Source organism: Protopterus annectens, chromosome 1.part0 (genome assembly GCF_019279795.1).
Source record: "Protopterus annectens isolate FY-2018-M chromosome 1.part0, PAN1.0, whole genome shotgun sequence".
Classification (NCBI taxonomy): Eukaryota; Metazoa; Chordata; order Ceratodontiformes; family Protopteridae; genus Protopterus; species Protopterus annectens.
This window is the reverse complement of record NC_056725.1, coordinates 509,371,455-509,391,099: the sequence shown is the minus strand read 5'-3', so window position 1 is coordinate 509,391,099 and position 19,645 is coordinate 509,371,455. Positions and strand designations below refer to the sequence as shown.

Sequence of the window (19,645 nt, the reverse complement as noted above, 5' to 3'; positions counted from 1 at the left end):
AATCTGATGAGTCTGTGATTAGGGTCTGAACAGCATGGAGTTGTGGTTGCATGCTGCTGCCCACCAAAGAAACTCTTTCCTTAGACAAGGTATCATAGCAATGATTGTTTCCATGTCCTGAGAATGTTGGCACCAAAGACTTTTTAACCACTGAAGTTTCTTCATATGCAGTCTGGCATATGGAATTAGTACAATACAGGAGGTCATGAACCCTAGAGCCTGCAGGATTTTCCTTGTGGATAGCTGGGTTCTGGTGGCCATTTGAGCGAAGTAGCCTGTCAGATAGGTTTGTTTTTCTGGAGTAGGGAATGCCATCTGGGATGCTGTGTCCAAGCTTGCTCCCAGGAAAACAATTTTTTGACTGGGGACTAGTATGGATTTATTTTCATTGATTGTGTACCCCAGGGAGATTAGAAGGTCCTTAAATGTCTGGCGCTGCAACAGCTTTTCCTGTCTGCCTGTATTAGGGGTATATTTGAATATTTCTCTGTCTGCAATAGGCAATGGCTGGAGCCAGGCATTTTGTGAAAACTCAGGGAGAAGTGGATAAGCCAAAGGGAAGTTTTGAGAACTGGTAATGCACAGATCCTGCCCTGAAACGTAGATATTTCCTGCAGAAGTCCCTTACTGGGATGTGCAGATAGGCCTCCTTTAGGTCTAGGGTGGCTAACCAGGCATCTTTGGGACAGCATAGGGAGATGTTGCTGTAGGGTGAGCATTTTGAATTTTGGTACCACCAGGAAGGTGTTTAGAATGGATAGGGCTAAGATTGGGCGCCAGGTGCCCTCTTTTCTGGGTACCAGGAAAAGTCTGGAATAAAAACCTTGGTCTATCTGTTCTGCAGGTACAGCCTGAATAGCCCTTATGGAGAACAGGGACTGAACTTGGTTTTGTGCCTCTTCCCACTGGTTTGGAGGAAGATCTGGGAACCCTTTTGGGGTTGGCAGCATGTGGAAATACATTTGTGCCCCTGGGATACTATGTTGAGGACCCATCGATCGCTGGTGATGGAGGTCTAGTTTTTTGCATGGTGGGCAAGTTTTCCTCCTAGGGGCATGAGTAACTGGGCAGAGGTGAGGGGTGGAGCTGAGAAGTCATTGCAAATTCTTTCCGTAAGGGGGTGGCTTAGCACTCCCTGCTTTAGAAGTGGAGGTACTCCATTGCTTAGATCTCTGCATACCCTGAGACTGTAATCTGGGGGGTCTGTTTCCCCTGGGTCTAGTTTGAGCTGTCCTTGAAGGTGCTGGAAAGGACCAATGTTTTGAGGGGCAATGCCTACTAAATCTTGGAGCTGCACTTGCAAAAAATCTTTGACTGTCTTCATAGACGTAGCCTTTTCTTCCATCTTTAAAAACCTCTTCTGCTTTGGTGCCAAACAGATTGTCCTTGTTCAAAGGAGCGTCCAATAATTTTGATTTGACAGTCTGGCAAGGTCTGCTCCTTAAGCCACGTATGCCTTCTAAGTACAGAACCTGTGACTGCTGCCCTGCAAGATGCTTCTAGGGCGTCAAACCCACATTGCAGGGTATGCTTGCTGACTTGGCTTGCAGAATGCATAAACTCCTGTAATTCTTTATTTTCTGCACAGTTAGGAAAGGTAGATAATTTTTGCTTAATAAGTTCCATAGTATGTTGCTGGTATTTCAGCATGTGGAACTGACAATTTAATGCTCTAATGGCGAGAATTGCAGAGGTGTATACTTTTTTACCCATCTGTCTAAAGCTCAGGAATACCTGTCTGAGGGGGTGGGATTCTTAGCTGTAGTTGCTTTTATTCCTTTAGGTCCTTGGGAGATGACTTCTGGGCCAGCAGTAGAATTTTTGAAGAGAAATTTGTGTGAGTAAGGGACTCTGCAGTAGCGGTCAGGTTTCCTTGGAGCAGGGGGTAAAGTATCAGGAGTTAGACTGGATTCCATAAAGACATCATCCAGAACAGGAGGGATAGCTAAGGGTCTGTGCTGTGGTAGATCTAAAAATTCCCCGAGTCTTTTTTTGGACTGAGAATAATCCTGGCATTCTCAATGGAAATGCTCTCTCAAAGTATGTAGTGTTTCACCAAAACAAAAATCCTCTGGAGGGGAGGCAGAAGGAATGGATTCCTCTGCATCTGAATCCCTCATAGGCAGATAATGGCATGTCTTCATAATCAGAAACTTCAGAGTCGTCGGACTTTTGGTCAGATAAAGCTGCTAGGTACAAGTCTCTTTTCTTTTAGCAGGAGAAGTCTGGCTTCCCCTAATCAGCATGATCAGGTCTTCTGCCATTTTAAGCATCTGTGAATGTGGCAAGTAAGCAGGTGCTTGAGATTGGATAGTCTGTTTTTTATGCGTAGCTCGTACTCTTGGCCTTAGAAACTCAGTAGTTTTAGAAAGAACTAAAGACGTGAAAGAAGTCAGTTTGTGTCGAATATCGGTAGTGCAAAGAGCTTCCTCAGAAGCCGGTGCCTGCACAGCTGCTCCAGACCCATTCAAGGTAGAGACATCCACAGGTTCCATAATCAAAGAAGAGCCTCTTGGCATACCGGACACTGAACGGGTCTCGGTAGCGGCCTGTGAATCCATTGAAGCGGGCATCAGGGGCTGCAAAAGCGCCTCAGAGTACCAGCGGACTAACTAGCTTAACGGAAGCATCGTCGGCAGTATTGGACCTATGTGGTCTGTCTTTATCCTTAGGTTTTTTTTTTTAAAAGATCAGTAGTTGAATGGCTTACCGAAGCCATTTCGAAATATGGAGATGGAGAACAAAAGTATTTAGCTACAATAAGGGCCTGACAATGAATAGTTTGGGCATTGAACAAAGCACAAAACTGACAGCAGATAAGTCGTGGTCTGGGCCTGAACAGGTGACGCAGTAAGAATGGAAATCTCGGTGTGGTATTTGCTTTCCACAGGCGAGAGAATTCGTAACTTTTTCTGACATTGTTTAGAGCAAGAAAAAAGGATCCCCCCAAAGGAGTACTTAGCTTTAGAAGACTTCAAGATGATTCAATTTCAGAAAAGAAAACTCAGGTAGTGGCTGTCCTGCACTTGTGCGAACTGCTTCTGCTTTGGGCTCCTCGGCAAGAAAGACTGATGTAATGGCATCGGCTGCCTGTTTTTATACCACTGACGACCTGACGTCAGTACTGAAGTGACAGCAACAGAAGCAGAAACACTAAGCCTCTGGTATTCAGGCTACCCCTGGCAGGATAAGTGTAATGACTGCAACAGTGAAACACGAAGAACATCTTGATTTGATCAATACTATTAAAGAGGAATTTCAAAAAGTAACAAGACAGTTCTATACTAGGCTCGGTTTACATTTTACATTCATACCATAAGGATGGGAACTGCACCTCAAAACACTGAAGCCTAATTCCAAATGTGACTTGTCTGAAAATCAGAAGAATACCAGCATGGTGCAAATTTTAAATGCGCATCCTAAAATTGAAGTGCTGACTAATCTGGAAGAATTCATACATTCATGGGAATGTTGCTTCTGAAAAAGGGAGCTGATGTAGTTATAACTACAACCACTCACATTACACAGACAAGAACAATGCCACAAAATGGAGTGGATTAAAAAAACACTAGCTGAAACGCATGCTTTGTAGGTTAAAAAGCACTCTAGGTGAAATGCATGTAATCATCTTGTGAGTTTCTAAATCATGAATTAAAGAAAACAGAAACACACTGAATGCTGTGACATTTTGTGAAATGTTAACAAGTATACATTTGCAGTACAAAATGTGTGAGAGCACACTGTTCTCTTGTCATCCACTGAAGGGTGATCTGCTTTCTAGTAAAATGAACAAAATGACAAAGCTCAGTGCTATACTGCTAAATGCCAACATAGCAGGCCTTGTTCTTCACAGCACACATTTTGGCTGGCAAGACCTGCCACTCCCAAGTACTAACAGAGTCAGTGCTTTTGTGCTACAAAAGAGGTAGAGCACTGCTTCATGCAGGTAGCACATCTTAAATCCAGTCTGCTCACCATCTGACCCGCACAGAAACATGATCGTCGCAGTGTGAAATAGCTCTTTCTTTAAAAGTGCACAGTTATGAAGTACCAAGATGTCAAGAGTGCAGTCAATCTGTCAAATGGGGATTTTCACAGGAACTGCTTAGTCCATACCCAAAGTTTCCATACACAGTTAAACATACTCTTTTCTTCATTTGAAGGACAATACACTTCAGAAATGTCCAATAACCATCTCTGGAAAATCCCAACGGTACCAAAATGTTTTTCTCTGGCATTCTGAGGTACATTTGGATGAAGAAAAAGTGTGTTATACGAAGTCTTCAATAAAAAAGTAGCTCTCGCCATCATCAGAATCACCAGTGAAGCTTGGGGAGTCCACCCCACTAGGAGTGTCACTGTAGGTCTCGTAGCTTCTGAGTGATAAGACTGAAGAAATATCACTACTGTCACTATCTGAATCACTCACACTGACCACTTCCTCCTGCTTCTTCTCTGCAAAAAAAATAAATATATATATATACATCACATGCCACAATTTTATAACAAACTGTTAAAATCAGGTCTGTGCTGAAAGTGTTTCATAAAATATGCTTAGCTACCAGAATTACTATTCAAGAACTTGTCTCCTGAACAAGCCACCTTCAAATTCTGAGGTCTCTGCATTTAGATCAAGCTGAAAGAGAATGGCACATGAGCTTTGCCTTCAGATCCTCACCTACATTTAACTAAAACAGTATTCTAGCAGTAAAGCAATGAAGCAAGTCCTGGCAGATGTGTACAGGTTACTTCACCTTAAAATTACTACAGAAATTCACAAACAAAAAAATACAGCTGTATGATGACTGCACCAAGTTTAGTTGCAAGAACAGTCACCACAGCAATACATTTGAATTTAAGGCTCCCTACTGCAGCATAATTAGTTAACCTTGAGAAACAGTCACAGGTGGTTGCACATTCAACTGGCATGATTTCCAGCACACTGGACATTCCCATAGTACAGATGCTGGGAGAACAGCCCATACCAATCTTCATTTTTGTTTTTTTAATTTCTCTCACATTTTGGTAGATTGTCACTGAAAAATATGCCTGTCAAGCCAGGAATGAGAATAAGAAGTTATGTACCTACCATAACGTTCCATGTTAGTTGTCTTCTTCTCGCCTTCTTTCTTGCTGGTTGGGTTCGGAGCCGATCCTCTGCTCCAACTCGGCCATCTTCAAAAGCTCGAGAGCTGCCTACTGGCTCAAGGCCCCACTATATCCTGTGATGCCTGGCGCTAGATACCCAGATCTCGTCTGGTAAATCTAACTACAGACATAATACAGGAATCCTACCCTAGAATGCATAAATCCTACTGGAGAGACTACTAGTCAGAAAGGAATAGCCAGAGAAGACTCAGCCAGTGAAAGAAAAACATAAGGAACTCTTCTCAGTCTACTAGGATAGGGGGATGGAGGGTGGGACGCAGGAAAGAAGACAACAAACATGGAACGTTATGATAGGTACATAACTTCTTAATGTTAAGTTGTCTATCTCGCCTTCATTCTTGCTGGATGGGACAGTGTCCCCTAGCACCTCAATCCTGGGTGGCTCATCAGAACAGACTCTTCAGAACAGTGGAACCAAAATCAGCTCTGCTCCTGGAGGCCACGTCTACCTTATAACGTGAAATGAAGGTATGAGGATTGGCCCATGTGGCTGCCGCACAAATAGCTTCTATTGCCAATCTTGCCTGAAAAGCCACTGAAGTAGCTAGAGCTCTAGTGGAGTGGCCCTTTGGTTTAGCGGGAAGCTCTATTCCCCAGCTGATGCATCAATGTAATAATAGACGTCAACCACCTAGATAAAGTTACTTTCGACACTGGTCGACCTTGTTTACCGTCAACATAGGACAGGAACAGCTGGTCTGATTTTCTGATTTGCTATGCAAGTAAAAACGCAACTGTCTATGAACATCCAACTGATGCAACTTGTACTCCGCCTTGTTGGAATAGTTTGGAAAAAAAGACAGGGAGATCAATAGACTGATTCAAATTATTCTCAGAAGAAACCTTTGGAAGGAAGGAAGGATTAGTCCTGAGAGAAACTCTGTCCTTGTGGAACACTAGATAAGGAGGGCGAACACAGAGCCTGAAGTTCAGAAACTCTTCTGGCTGAAGTAATTGCAACCAGAAGGGTTTTCCAAGAAAGAAACTTCAAAGAACAAGAAGCTGCAGGTTCAAAGGGGGGGAATATCAGGGAAGCTAAAATCAAATTTAGATCCCACGGAGGCGGGGGATCTCTCACTGGGGGCCTGATTAAAGTAGTCCCTTTGAGAAAAGCTTTACAAAGCTTATGGGACATAATACTAGTATCTGATAGGCCAGTATGAAAGTTTGAAATTGCAGCTAACTGAACTCTAATCGTGGCAGAAGATCATCCAGCAAGAAAAGGTTCTGCTAAAAAAAAAACAAAATATGGTGTACAGGGGCTGAAACGGGATCTATATTTCTAGCCTCTGCCCAGAAAGAGAAAAGTTTCCACGTACTAGCATAAGTCTTCCTAGTGGTAGACTTATGCGATGAATAAGATGATTTCACGCACAGAGTGGGAGATGTTCGGAAGCCTGGCTAAGGTCGGAAATGGAGCAACCAAGCAGTGAGCTGGAGAGATTGAAGGGACTGGTGCAGCCCGCCTGACTGATGGATCAGGAGGTCTGGAACTGGGTCCAGTGTCCCGGGGCTGCTCCAGAAGGTGATGATGCAGGAATGGGAACCAAATTTGTCGAGGCCAGTAAGGGGCAATGAGGATCATCTTGCATCCCAATATGGTAGCTTTCTGTATTAGTTTGGGAATCAGGGGAAATGGAGGGAATGCATAAAGAAGTCCCTGAGGCCAATCGTGAACTAGAGCGTCTCTGGGGGAGTGTCCAGGAAGAGGGAGAAGAGAGAAGAAATTGTTGAACTTGCTGTTGAAGGGGGTGGCAAAAAGGTCATAGCAAGGCTGACCCCATTTGCGGAAGATTTGGTCCGCCACTGTCTGATTGAGAGACCACTTGTGAGGCATGAGAATTGCTCTGCTCAGCCTGTCCGCTATAACATTGGACTTCCAAGGAATGTGCGCTGCTATCAGAAACCGTTGGGAAGAGATCGCCCACTGCCAGAGTCTGAGTGCTTCTCAACATAGGGGGTAGGACTTGGTTCCGCCCTGCTTGTTGATGTACCACACTACCGACGTATTGTCTGTTTGAATTGCAATGGTCCTGGTGGGAAGAGAGTTCTGAAGAGCTTGCAACGCCAAAATCACGGCCCTCATCTCCAAGACATTGATATGTAGATGGTACTCGTGAGGCTGCCAGGTGCCTTGGACTGTTCTGCCCTGAAAATGCCCCCCTACCCGATCAGGGAGGCATCAGTGGTCACCGTAGCCACTGGGGGAAGAAGAGCAAATGGTCTGCCTTGGGGTACTGAAGGGGAAACCATCCACCAAGCAAGTTGGTTTTTGCATGTTTGTGTGATCATTATTATGTGAGACATTGGAAGTTGCTGGAAGGACCATTGGGTGAACAGCATCCACTGAAGGATCCTCATATGAAAACGAGCAAGGGGGACTAGTATGATAGCCATTGCCATGAGACCCAAGGTTTTTAGGACTAATCTGGCCTGAATTTTTTTGCATCCTAATAAGACCTGCACATGTCGGCGAATGTCTAACACTCTGTCTAATGGAAGTCTCGCTGACATGTCGTTTGTATTTAAGTTTGCGCCTATAAAGGTAATAGATTGACAAGGTGACAATGCAGACTTTTTGAAATTTATTGCGATACCTAGTTTGGAGCAAGTTTGGATGGTGTAGTCTCTGGCTCGCAGCAGGTGATGTCTGGTGGTAGCTGTAAGGAGCCAGTCGTCTAGATATGGAAACACCTGGAATCCTTGCCGTCTCAGGTGAGCGGTAACTACTGCCAAACATTTGAACACCCTGGGGGCTGTGGTGAGACCAAAGGGCAGAGCTCTGAACTGATAATGACTGGCTCCCAGCTGGAAGCAGAGGAATCTGGAGCGTCTGTCCATTTTGATATGGTAGTACGCATCCTGAAGATCTATGGAGCACATCCAATTGTCCTGACCCTGAAAGGGTAAAATGGACTGTAGCGGGACCATACGGAACTTCGTTCTTTGAAAAGACCTGTTTAGTCTACTGAGATCCAGAATGGGTCTCCAGTCCCCTGTCTTTTTTGGTACCAAAAAGAACCTTGAGTAAATTCCGGATCCTTGCTGGTCTGCTGGGACTGGCTGGATGGCTCTTTTTCTTAGCAGTTTTGATATTTCTTGAACTGCTTGATCCCTTAAATTGGGTGGAACATCTGGAAGGGATTTGTTGGGAATGTAGGGGGTGAAAAGAAGGGGATTTTGTAGCCTTCGGATATGATAGACTGTACCCATTTGTCTTTTGTTATACTTTGCCAGGCTTTTGGGTACAGCGATAATCTTCCCCCGACTGCCTCCGAAGGTGGACAGTTGGGCAGCACCTCAGGGATGCTGTAAGGGCTCGTCAGAGAAGGATTCTCTGTTGCCCTGATTTTGCGGACCCCCTCTGCCCCGAGGGCAGCGTCTATTGGTGAGGGTAACCTTCACCTGTGGTCCAAAAAGAGCAGAGCCATCAAAGGGGGTGCTGGTGAAAGATGCCCTGAAGGGTTCCGCAAAGTTACATAACCGCATCCAAGCATGCCTCCTCAAGGCCACGCCTGTACCTGCGGCCCTACTCGCACCATCGGCTGCATAAGAGATGAGCTGCATGGAGAGTTTACAACCAAATTAAGAGTCGCCAGCTGGGAGGCAACCTTAGCCTGGGCCCCCGCAGCTGATGGATCTTGAAGGGTATCTCCTAGCTATTTAAGGAGATCCCTTTGCAGGTGGGTAAAGTGGCACAAGTAGTTCAGCGATCTCATGGAGAAGGTCGCTGAAGAAAACATCCGCTTCCCATATCTGTCCAACGTCCTAGTTTCCTTATTAGGGGGATGGACAGACTAAGAAGTTTCAGCCAACTCCTTTTTTGTGGCCGCTGCTACCACCATGGCATCAACGGGAACACCCTTTGTCAGAAACTGCTTGTCCTGTGGTGCAGTAATAAATTTTGTGGGTCTTCGGGGGGTTGGTTCCACTGTGTCTGGGGCTGGCCACGCCTTTCGAGCCACCACCGACATCAGTGGATCGAAAGGCGGAGACACCCAGGAGGTGGAGGGTCAGGAACCAAACCCGCCCAGAAATACTGACTCATCCTCCGAAGGGATGAGGGTAGTCCAGTTCCCCCTCTGTCTAAGTATCACATGGATGTCTGAGAAACAGACATCTTCAGAGGGGGATCTCAGGGACCCTTCCGAATCCTCCAAGTCGGTATCTGAAGTGACAGACTCAGGGGAGTCAATATGCTTCCTCTTGCATTTCCTCTTTCAAGGGGGCTCCCTCTGAATGATCAGGGGAGGCCTCGGAAGAGGATGATACACCCAATAGGGTGCCCTGGAGCACTTGTTCCCCACGCTTGGGGTCTGGAGGAGGGGCAGAGGCAGACGCAGGCACCATGGGGGGAGGAGCCGATGAGGCTGATCGTGGGGCTGACACAGAGGCCAGCACACTCCTCATGACCTCGAAGGTGCCCCTTCCCGATAGCGGAGAAGGCTCTGGCTCCGAAGAAACCGGAATCCTTCCCGGCACCGAGAGAGACGGCTCGAACTCGATGTAGGAGCCGAACTCACCTGCGCCGAAGCTCCGAGAGGAAGAACGGGGTCGGACAAGGGTCCGATGCCACTCGCCCCCTCGGAGCAGACGAGGGAGTCCCGGCGCCCAGATCCCTCCAAGGACGGCACCATGGAAGCGATCGGAGCAGACAGAACAGAAAGGGTAGGTATCGGCGCTGACGGTTCCGTGATCCGAACCCCAGCAAGCTCCGGCTCTGAACTCAAGGGGTGAGTCGAAGAAGGAACTACTGCAGAGACCGGCGGATAACATTTTAGCCAGGGCCTGCGATTTTAGAAGCCTACTCACCACTCTCGCCAAATTGTGGTCAGATAGTCTAGAAGACTGAGAAAAGTGGGATCTGTGACTTCGCTCCAACTGTAACAGAGGCGACCCTGGAGCCGACTGCATCTACTCTAGGGATGGAGATCTAGAGTGTTTTCGGCTCCCTGACTGTTCTGACACCAGAGTCGGGGCTGACTGGGAGACAGGTACTTCTGTTCCAGCCGGAACCGAAGTTGAAGCAGAAGCCACACCCGACGACGGCTCCGAACTGGGAGCAAACGGCTTGGTTGGCTTAGAGGGTTTCACTGGCTGGGCCTTAGCCGGAGACCCTTCAGGTTTGAGCAAACCCCTAAGGATTAGTTCATTCCTACGCTCCTGCAGGACTCGGACTAAAGGCATGGCACACTGAACAACAGTCCTGCAGGTGTAGGGTGTCCAAACAGTAGACACAAGAAGTGTGACCATCTGTCAGTGACATCTTCTGACAGCATGAGTCACACTTCTTGAATCCAGATACTTTCGTATCTTTAGACATTCCTGTAAAAGGAAATATCAATCACACAGAAAAAGCAACAGAAGGGAAGTAGGTAACTAGTAAAACACACGCACTCAACACAAGTTACCACACCCTAACAGCACACACACACACTATTATGCAAGAAAAGGTAAATAAACCTACTGATCTACAACAATTTCTAATAAAAAACTACTACATAAATATTGAAGAACAAGGATTAGCCTCCAACTAAAAACGGTTACCTTGAAGAAAATAAAAGGGGGAGGGGGAGAGGGGAAAACTCTCAAACAAGAAACGAGTTTTCAGGGAAGGAGGCTAAATTACAAATAGATAACTATAACTACTATAACTATTCTAAATACTAACTACAATATAATTTTTTTTATATATATGCTAGCAATAAAATGGAAAAATATGACCCGAGCCAGCAAAAGCAACCTCACAGCAGAAGCGGCAAACGAGATCTGGGTATCTAGCGCCAGGCATCATGGGATATAGGGGGGCCTTGAGCCAGTAGGCAGCTCTTGAGCTTTTGAAGATGGCCGAGTCGGAGCAGAGGATTGGCTCCGAACCCAACCAGCAAGAATGAAGGTGAGATAGACAACTTAACATCCGGTCTTATTCAGTTAAAGCTACATCACCCCTACAAGTGAGGTACCAGGAAGAGAAATAGAATGGTGCTCTTCTAGTGACGATCCATGCTCACTGATACAGGAGATTACAGCAGCAGTAAACCCCTCATTTGGACCTCTACAGTTAATGTTAGTAAGCCCAGAGAATGAATGTGCTAATGAGAGGGATCATTACTACAGTATCATTCGGTATTCTTGGGAAGAGTACTAAAGCTGTGACCTACCCAATGATAACCATGGTCACAGATCTAGGGAGGAGTCCACATGCTCTGCAGGGACTGCTGTGGCAAATCCAGTACTGCTTCTGGACTGTATAAATAGCATGCAGTGTTTAAAAAAGCAGTGGCTAGAGGCTCAAGTATTTATATCACCAGCATACCACTCAACTGTATAGCTTTTCGCAGATTGTCGATTTTTGCCTCATATTTTTGGTCTGTTCTTCATAAAATTTGTGGGGTTTTTTGATAAATCGCTGGGATAATCTAAGGATTAAAGTCACTAAATAATGACATGTAGTTGAGTTTCAGACTTCATATCCTTCATAAAATGCAAACTAACACAAATCCTGCTATTCTAGCAATGTTTTAGGTTTGTAAGAGCAATATTTAAAATGTGTCCTTATTTTTGGGCCTTTGTTCCCCCATTTTTTCGGGCTTGCAGTCCTGGTAAAATGTGCTTTGTACTGTCCCTGTTGGGAACTGCCTAAAACAATGCGATTTGCTAGGAAAGTACTGTTGTGTAAGAACTTGCCATAACCTTAGATGTCCTCTTCTATATGTTGCTGTATATGCATGACATCAGGGAGTTTTTGCTCTGGTGAACTCTCGAACGTCCGGCCTTTATACAAAAGTTAAATGCAACTGCTAGGGTGCAAGTGACATCCTGCGCCTCTTCTCTGATGTTAGTTGTAAATGGACGTCAGGTATAAAGCAGACGTCAGCAAGCGTCCACCTCAGAATGGAATGCAGTCGGAGTTGCCAAGTCGGGAGTGGGTACTCCAGGAGTCAAGATTCAGGCAAGTGTGAGAGGGAAGGGTGGGTGGGAAACTATATAGCAACATACAGAAGAGAAGGACATCTAAGGTTATGGTAAGTTTGTACACAACAATACTATGTCCTTCTATTCATATGCTGCTGTATTCATGACATCAGGGAGAGTGGAAAAGCTCCTGTCCCTATGGAAGGGGAGGTGGACCAGAAGCACTTTCCACAAACCCATGGAGGACGGCTTTGGCAAATCCTGCCCTGGCTCTAGAGATCATGTTCAGCTTATATTGCCTAGTGAAAGTGTGAACAGAGAACCATGTAGCTGCTTTGAGGATAGCAGCTGTGTCTAATCCTTTAAGGAATGCCCCACAGGAGGACACTGCCCTGGTAGAGTGAGCCCTAACTGGGGCTGGGAGAGACTTAGCATGACTAGTGTAACAGAATGAAATAGTTTTAGATATCCCGATATGGTTTGCTAGGAAACGAGCTGACCCAGGGCTCTTGGGTGGTAAGAAATAAACAGCCTGTCTGATTTGCGTAGGGATTTGGTTTTGGCCAAGTAATACCTGAGCTGTCTGTGAACGTCTAGGGAATGACGTATCCTCTCTGCCTTGTTCTGTGGACAGGAGAAAAAGGCTGTCAGACTTGTAGCTTGATTTAAAGACAGCTCATTGAGCACTTTGGGCATGAAAGAAGGGGTTAGTGCACAAGCATACCTTGTCCTTGTGGAAGACAGAGAAGGGGGGGAGGTCTGCCATAAGGGACTGGAGTTCAAACTCTTATGAATGATGTGATGGCCACCAGGAGTACAGTCTTCCAGGTGCAGTGTTGGAGGGAGCAGTCTTTGGCTGGTTTGAAGGGTGGGAGGATAAATTTCTCCATGACAAAGTTAAGATCGCAAGGTGGAGGGATAGGCATCCTCGGGGGTCTCAGATGAAGTGCTCCTCTCGGGAAGAGTTTGACTTTTAACCTGGATACTAAAGGAGGTACTAAGGGCAGACATGCAGAGAAAGCAAAAAAAATTTTAATGGAGAAATAAGATAATCCAGTCTTCACAAGGTCACACAGATAAGACAAGATCACTGGAGGCTCTGCTCCCAGTGGTTGCAGGTTATTTTTTGACACCACAATGAAAACCCCTTCCATTTTGACAGATAGGATTTTCTAGTAGTCAGTTTTCTGGCCTCCTGTACAACCTGGATTACGTCCTCTGAGTATAGGTGTCTGAAGGGAATCAGCAACCTATCACCCATAGTGTGAGATTCAGTGTGGCAGTTGGGAGTGTAGGAGTGTTCCCCTGTACTCAGAGTAGGTCCATTTGCTGGGGTAATTTGTGGTGATTGCCCTTGGCTAGGTGAAACAGAAGAGGGAACCAGTGCTGCCTTGGCCAATGGGGAGTCACCAACAAGATTTGAGGCGGTTTCTTCTGAACTTTCAGCAGGACTCTTTGTATAGGAGGAAAGGGGAAAAATGCATAAGCACACATCACCTTCCAGGAAATCGAGAGAGCATTCACCTTCCAAGCCTCTGGTTGAGGTACCCTGATGAAGGAGGTCAGGAGCTGTCTATTCATGGGGAGACGAAGAGACCCACATCTGGGATACCTCATTGATGGACCTGGTCCAGAACCATGTCCCTGTTCAGCATCCACTCGTGAGAGAGGGTCATGGGTCCTACTCAATGAATCTGTCATCACATTTTCTGAGTGCCTGGTAGAAAGTGATCCTTGAAAATTTCTAAGGCCAATATCAGGAATCTCACTTCCTTGATAATGATGTGTTCCTTCTGCTGGGTGTGGGTCCATGTGTTCCTCACTCTCCAGTTTCCTAGGGCTGCACCCCAGCCTGTTTCTGAGGCATCCGTGAAGAGATCCTGATTGGGAGGTATGGGCTGTTTGGGCAGGCCAGGATTCTTCTGAATCTGGGAGATCCACCGAGTTCCCTGGTCAGGAATGGCAGCATAATAATCATGACTTCCAGCAGGTGCAAGTGTTTCCAGACTGAAGTTAGATTCCATTGGAACTTCCTCATGCGGATCCTTGCCAGGGGGATCATGGGGATAGTTGAGGCCCATAAATCCTAGGATTCTGAGGAATTCCCTGGCTGAGATGGCTTTGAGGGGAAGAACTCTCTCGAAATAAGATGTGAGCATCACAATCTAGTCTGGTGGTAGGCAAGCCATCATTTCCCCTTGCCAGAATCTGACACCCTAGGAACACCTCTTGGGAGGGTATTGGGGAGGAATTTTTGAGGTTTATAGTAAATCCTACACTTGATAGTAGGGAGATGAAGCTCAGGTGTTGTAGGGCTGTGGAACTGGACCAGGATGTCATCTAAGTAAGGGAAAAGCTGTATCCCCTTTGTTCTGGTGAATACCACAACTGGGGCCAAACATTTTGTAAATAAAATTGGTGCTGTAGAAAGACCAAAGGGCAAAGCACAGAACTGCAAATGCACAGAATCCAATGAGAAGCGGAGGTACCTCCTGAAAAGTGGGTGAATGGGGATGTGTAAGTAGGAGTCCTTTATATCCAAGGACACTAGGAAAGCCTGAGGAAGGATTAGGAGTAGAAGAGTAGGGAGAAAAAGCATCTTGAAGGAGGGGACTCTGAGGAAACTGTTGAGGTGGGATAGGTCCAGGATAGGCCCTCCAGGGGTCTTCCTTTCTGGGGACCAAAAAGAGTCTTCAATAAAATCCTCTTCCTCTTGCCACGGTGGGTACCTCCTGAATGGTTCCTTGAGCAACAAGTTCTTGGAGGATTGGTGGGAAGAGAGGTATTTGGTCTTGGGGTGGGTGAGGGATGCCTTTGGGGGGGGGGGGTCTGGCCTCCCAGGTCATGAAATATCCCTGTTTTATGATCGAGAGGACCCAGGAGTCTTGGGTAACCTTCTTCCAAGCAGGAAGGGAGAGGGAGAAGAGCATGGACAGAGGGTGTCATAGTGAGGAGCTTGGTAGTCACAGACTACCAGGTTTTCCCTGAAAGGGAAGGGTGACAGACACGCTTGAGTGGGGCCTGTTTCCTTTGTTCCTTTCTAGGTTTTATCTGAGGTCTCTTATCAGAAGCTCTCACAAATGAACCTTTTGTTGGGTAATTCCTCTGAAAATTGGGTACTGTAGAAACAAAGGTATGTCTTGGTTCCTGCAGTTCCTTCCCTTTGGTTTGAAGCGCTTTGACGAGATCAGCAGCTGCTGCGCCAAACAGGTGAATGCTGTCAAGAGGCGCATCCAGGAGTTTGAATTTGATGTCATCAGGGAGAGTTTGCAGTCTCAGCCATGAGCACCTCCTGATGACAGAGCCTGAGGCAGCAGCTCTAGCAGAGGCTTCTACACCATTGTAGCTGGGCTTAATAGAATCATTTGTGACCTGGGTGCAAGAACTCAGGAGGGAAGAGATCTTCATCTTAGCATGGGAGTCGGGTAGTTCTCAAATGTTTTTACATCTGCCATGAGAGCCAGGGCATATTTAGCCATGTGAGTCTGATAGTTGATGGCTCTTACTGCCAAGATGGCAGAAGTGTAAACCTTCTTTCCCAGGTGTTCCATTATCCTGCTTCTCTATCAGAGGGCAGAAGAGAAGTGGAGGGGAGCAATTTCTATGTTTTGTCCATGGTCACAGAAATAACTGCAGGATCTGCAGAAGGGGCCTTGTAGAGAAAGGTTGCTACCTCAGACACCTTGATCTGTCTGGACTCGAGGCTCTGAATCAGGCTTTTTAGAAGCGGTCATAAATGCATCCAGAAATGCAGGGTGCACTGCAGAAGGACTAGGAGACTCCAATTTAAGTAATTCATAATATCTTTTTTGAGTCTCAGTGACTTGGCTGCTAACCCATTTAAAGAAATTTTGCATCTTAGTGATGGTCTCAACAAAGGCGAGATCCATGTCTGGGGAATCTGTGCCACTGGACTCCTCCTCCTCCTCCGGGAGGGATATCCCAGGGGGGAGAAGCTATTTGTGAGGAGTAAGCGAGGGATTCATCATCCTCCTCTGACGAATCCTCTTCCACTGAAGGGTCATTAGGGATTGCTCCCTTGGGGGGTAGAGGCCCGTAGTGGTCAGACCCTGACCCAAGGTCAGGAAAGCGTTGAGCAGGCCTTGGGAAAAGGCCTGCCAATCCAGGGGCTGTTCGAAGGTCGGAGAAGACAGAAGTTGGGAAATGTTTAGGTTTCTGCTTTCTCTTCCTAGTAGTTTCTGGTGGAGAAGGTTGTGAAATACGGTGGAGGATGGGATGGCCTGCACTCCACAACGTCCAATTCTATGTCTTTATGTACTACAATTTGAGAAACACCATGCGATCCCTCAGAAATAAAGAGCCTAGGTTCCCCCTCAGCGACTGCCTCGGACACCTGAGTTTCCCTCTGTGACGTGACCTCGGGCAACAGAGTTGTTTCCTCCATGCCTTCTGCTGTAGGAAGCTTCGAGGACTCCGGCTCGGACTCCAGGCCTTCACTGGCCTCGAGAGGTATGGCTGGAATGGACGGTGCAGCAGTCGGTTCAGGCCTGCTCTTTTTGGCCTTCTTGACTGGGGGCTTTTCCGAGGGTTCCGATGTCAAATCCATATGTGCAGCTAGACGTTTAAGTCCTTGGTTCTCAAGGTACAAATTCAGACCTGCTAGATGGCTTCTAAGGGTTTTGGGGACAAAGACCTGACAAATACTACACGTGGTACAGTTGTGTTCTCAGCCTAGACAGAACAGGCAGAGCTCAAGCGAATCCTTATGTGGAATTTGCCTTTCACACTCACACTTGCCCCTCTTATCTGGCATGAAACCCAAAGCAGTAGCAAGTAAAGATTAGAAAACCCCTATGGGGTACTTATCTGGAGTCAGATGTAGAAAAACTCTTCTTCTGATACAGCGACGACTGGAGTTGGTAGTCACACAGATGACAGAAAATTTCTGGGGTGGATGCATGTTGACACCCGCTTTATACCAAACGTTCATTTACAACCGTCAGAAGAGGAGCAGGATGTCACGTGCACCATAACGGTAGGATTTAACTTTTGTATAACGGACGGACATTCAAGAGTTCACCAGAGCAAACTCCCTGATGTTGAATACAGCAGCATATGATTAGAACATTATAGAATTTGTTAGTTACTTGTTTCCCTTGCAAAAAGCTGCTCAACCCACTTCAATTACTTTTCTTAAGGCAGAACATCTGCCTGTGTACATCCATTAGGTGTAGACATTTAACTTTGTTTTAAAGTTTTGAGTAAAAATAATGCCAGTTAAATATGCCAATTCAAAGCCAACTTTGACATCAAATTAGGCATGTAAGGGTTGGCTTAAAGTGCAGCCTTGTCATTGTGGAAGACCGTATAATGTTCTTTATACATCAAAATTCTTCTTGCCAAGGTAAAATAGGAATATGCACTTTAAAGCAGATGAGCTAGCTAGTAGAGAGAGAGGCTGTATTGACTTTTCTAATAGAAAATTCAGACTCCTTTTTTAATTTCTCCAAATCTTTTGGTTTCTAATACGATAATGGGAATGGACCCCATTCCCAAGTCAAAGTATGATTAAAGTTCATGAAATTAGTACTGTTTCAGTCTTTGATGTATGACTGTGGATGGATCATGTGAAGCACACCTCTCAAATTCTGATTCTAGGGATGGAAGTCAAATGAGAGTTGAAAAGTGAAAGGTTTTTCAGAAAGAGGCTGCTGTCGACTGCTCCATTCTAACAAAAGATATTCTGATGGCAAGTTTCCTAGTTTCATTAGGATAGATATAACACCTTTCTGTGAAAGCTGTTTCAGAGGGGGACCAGCTTTTTATCTTCCAGGCTACCAGTCAGAGGCTCTTTACGTACATAAGGACCACGGCTTACCCTTGTAGAATTAATAAAGTACAGAGTGTTGGAAAGAGCAAGGGTTCCTCCTTGCCCAACTGATTCATGCATATAACACCTTTCCTGTATACTTCTATTCAGTACCCATAGCTCCTTGTGACATCATCTCATTTTGGGGGGCTGGCTTCTTTGACTAAACAATGAAACAAATAACACAAGAAATGAGAAGGGCAAGTAAACTGACAGCAAGACTGTTAACCTAGATGCACTGTAGTGAAGATACTGACCATTATATGTCTGTTCATATTTTCATAACTAATATATATACATGTTATTGAGGGGTATGGCGCAAAAAGCCATAATGGGAGACAGATTTTACCATTTTACTTGTATAGTAAATATACTGGAGATACTGGGAACTGTTTTGCTAGTATTTATGAAGATATGCAACATTTCTATATGTGGATTAACATTTCGAAAATCAAATATATTACAAACTTTTGGAGGGCATCAGGTGAGATGTTAAATACTGAAAAAAAAAACGGTCACTGATATTTGCAACAGTTTTTATATTAACTGAAAAAAGAAGTTATGTCTTACCATAATGTTCCATCTGTGTTGTCGATCTTCATCTGTTCTGGACTTGTGGGTTACAGTTCCGATTCTCAGAACCGATCTGGCCGATATACAGCTCACATCAGCCAAAAACTCTCTCGAGCTGCAAGTCTACCCAAAATGCCCCTCTCCACATTTCCACAGACTGAGTTTGCAATCAGACAGAAGATGACATTCTAATACAAGTCAGAAACCTTGTCCAAGGCATCCCTAACAATAAGAACCCAGGACAGGATGTCACTCCACCAGAAGTTTAAAGGAATGGGCAGGAAAGAGGGACGCAAGAATAGATGAAACTTGACAACACAGATGGAACGTTATGGCAAGACGTAACTTCTTAATCTGATGTTGTTAATGTTAATCTATTCTCGACTTGTGGGGCAGAGTCCCCAGCTACCTTAGATCCTGGGTGGCCTTATGGAAGAACATTTCTGAGAACCACAGAACCAAAGGAGGCTCTCCCCCTGGAGACCATACTCAATTTGTAATGAGTAATAAAAGTATGTGGTTTAGCTCATGTTGCAGCTGCACAAATTTCTGACATGGAAGCTTTAGAATGAAAAACTGCTGAAGTTGCCATAGATCTGGTAGAATGTGTCCTCACTGGCATAGGGAGTCTTAACTTTTGTTTTGAGTAAATGAAAGATATGCAATCCCTTAACCATCTGGACAGAGCAAACTCAGACACAGGTTTGCTCAAAGTTGCACTTGCAAAGGATACAAATAACTGCTCTGATTGCCTACTTCTAGCCAGATAGAAACGTAATTGCCTGTGCACATCCAGAAGATGCAGGCAGTACTCGCCTTTATTAGAAAAATTTGGGAAAAATACAGGTAAGTCTATGGACTGGTTGATACAGGTCTCTGAAATCACTTTAAAAAGGAAGGTTGGGTTTGTTCTGAGTGATGCTCTGTCTTTATGTAAAACTAAATAAGGTGCTTTAGAACATATAGCCTGCAATTCGGAGACTCGTCTCGCCGAAGTGACAGCTATGAGAAGCAATATCTTCCAAGAAAGGAATTTTAATTCACAGGAAGCTGCAGGTTCAAATGAAGGTAAAGTAAGTAATTGTAATACAACAGTCAAGTCCCAAAGGGGGCTTCAAATGGAATGTGCCTTTAAGAAAAACCTTACAAAGCCTGTGA

At 45.4% G+C, this 19,645-nt stretch overlaps 1 protein-coding gene across 4 annotated transcripts in view; it reads right to left on the bottom strand.

Annotated features, from left to right (window-relative positions):
• Positions 1–3,615: 3,615 nt before the first annotated feature.
• The window catches only part of RNF8 (ring finger protein 8), a 656,229-nt gene continuing 640,199 nt past the window's right edge, over positions 3,616–19,645 (bottom strand). For 2 of the 4 annotated variants that reach the window (XM_044060967.1, XM_044060956.1), the window contains one exon: positions 3,616–4,455. In XM_044060967.1, the coding sequence (XP_043916902.1) occupies positions 4,271–4,455 (185 nt within the window). In that variant the 3' untranslated portion in view covers positions 3,616–4,270. The remainder of the gene's footprint in view (positions 4,456–19,645) is intronic. The other 2 variants (XM_044060976.1, XM_044060984.1) reach the window with 2 other exon arrangements.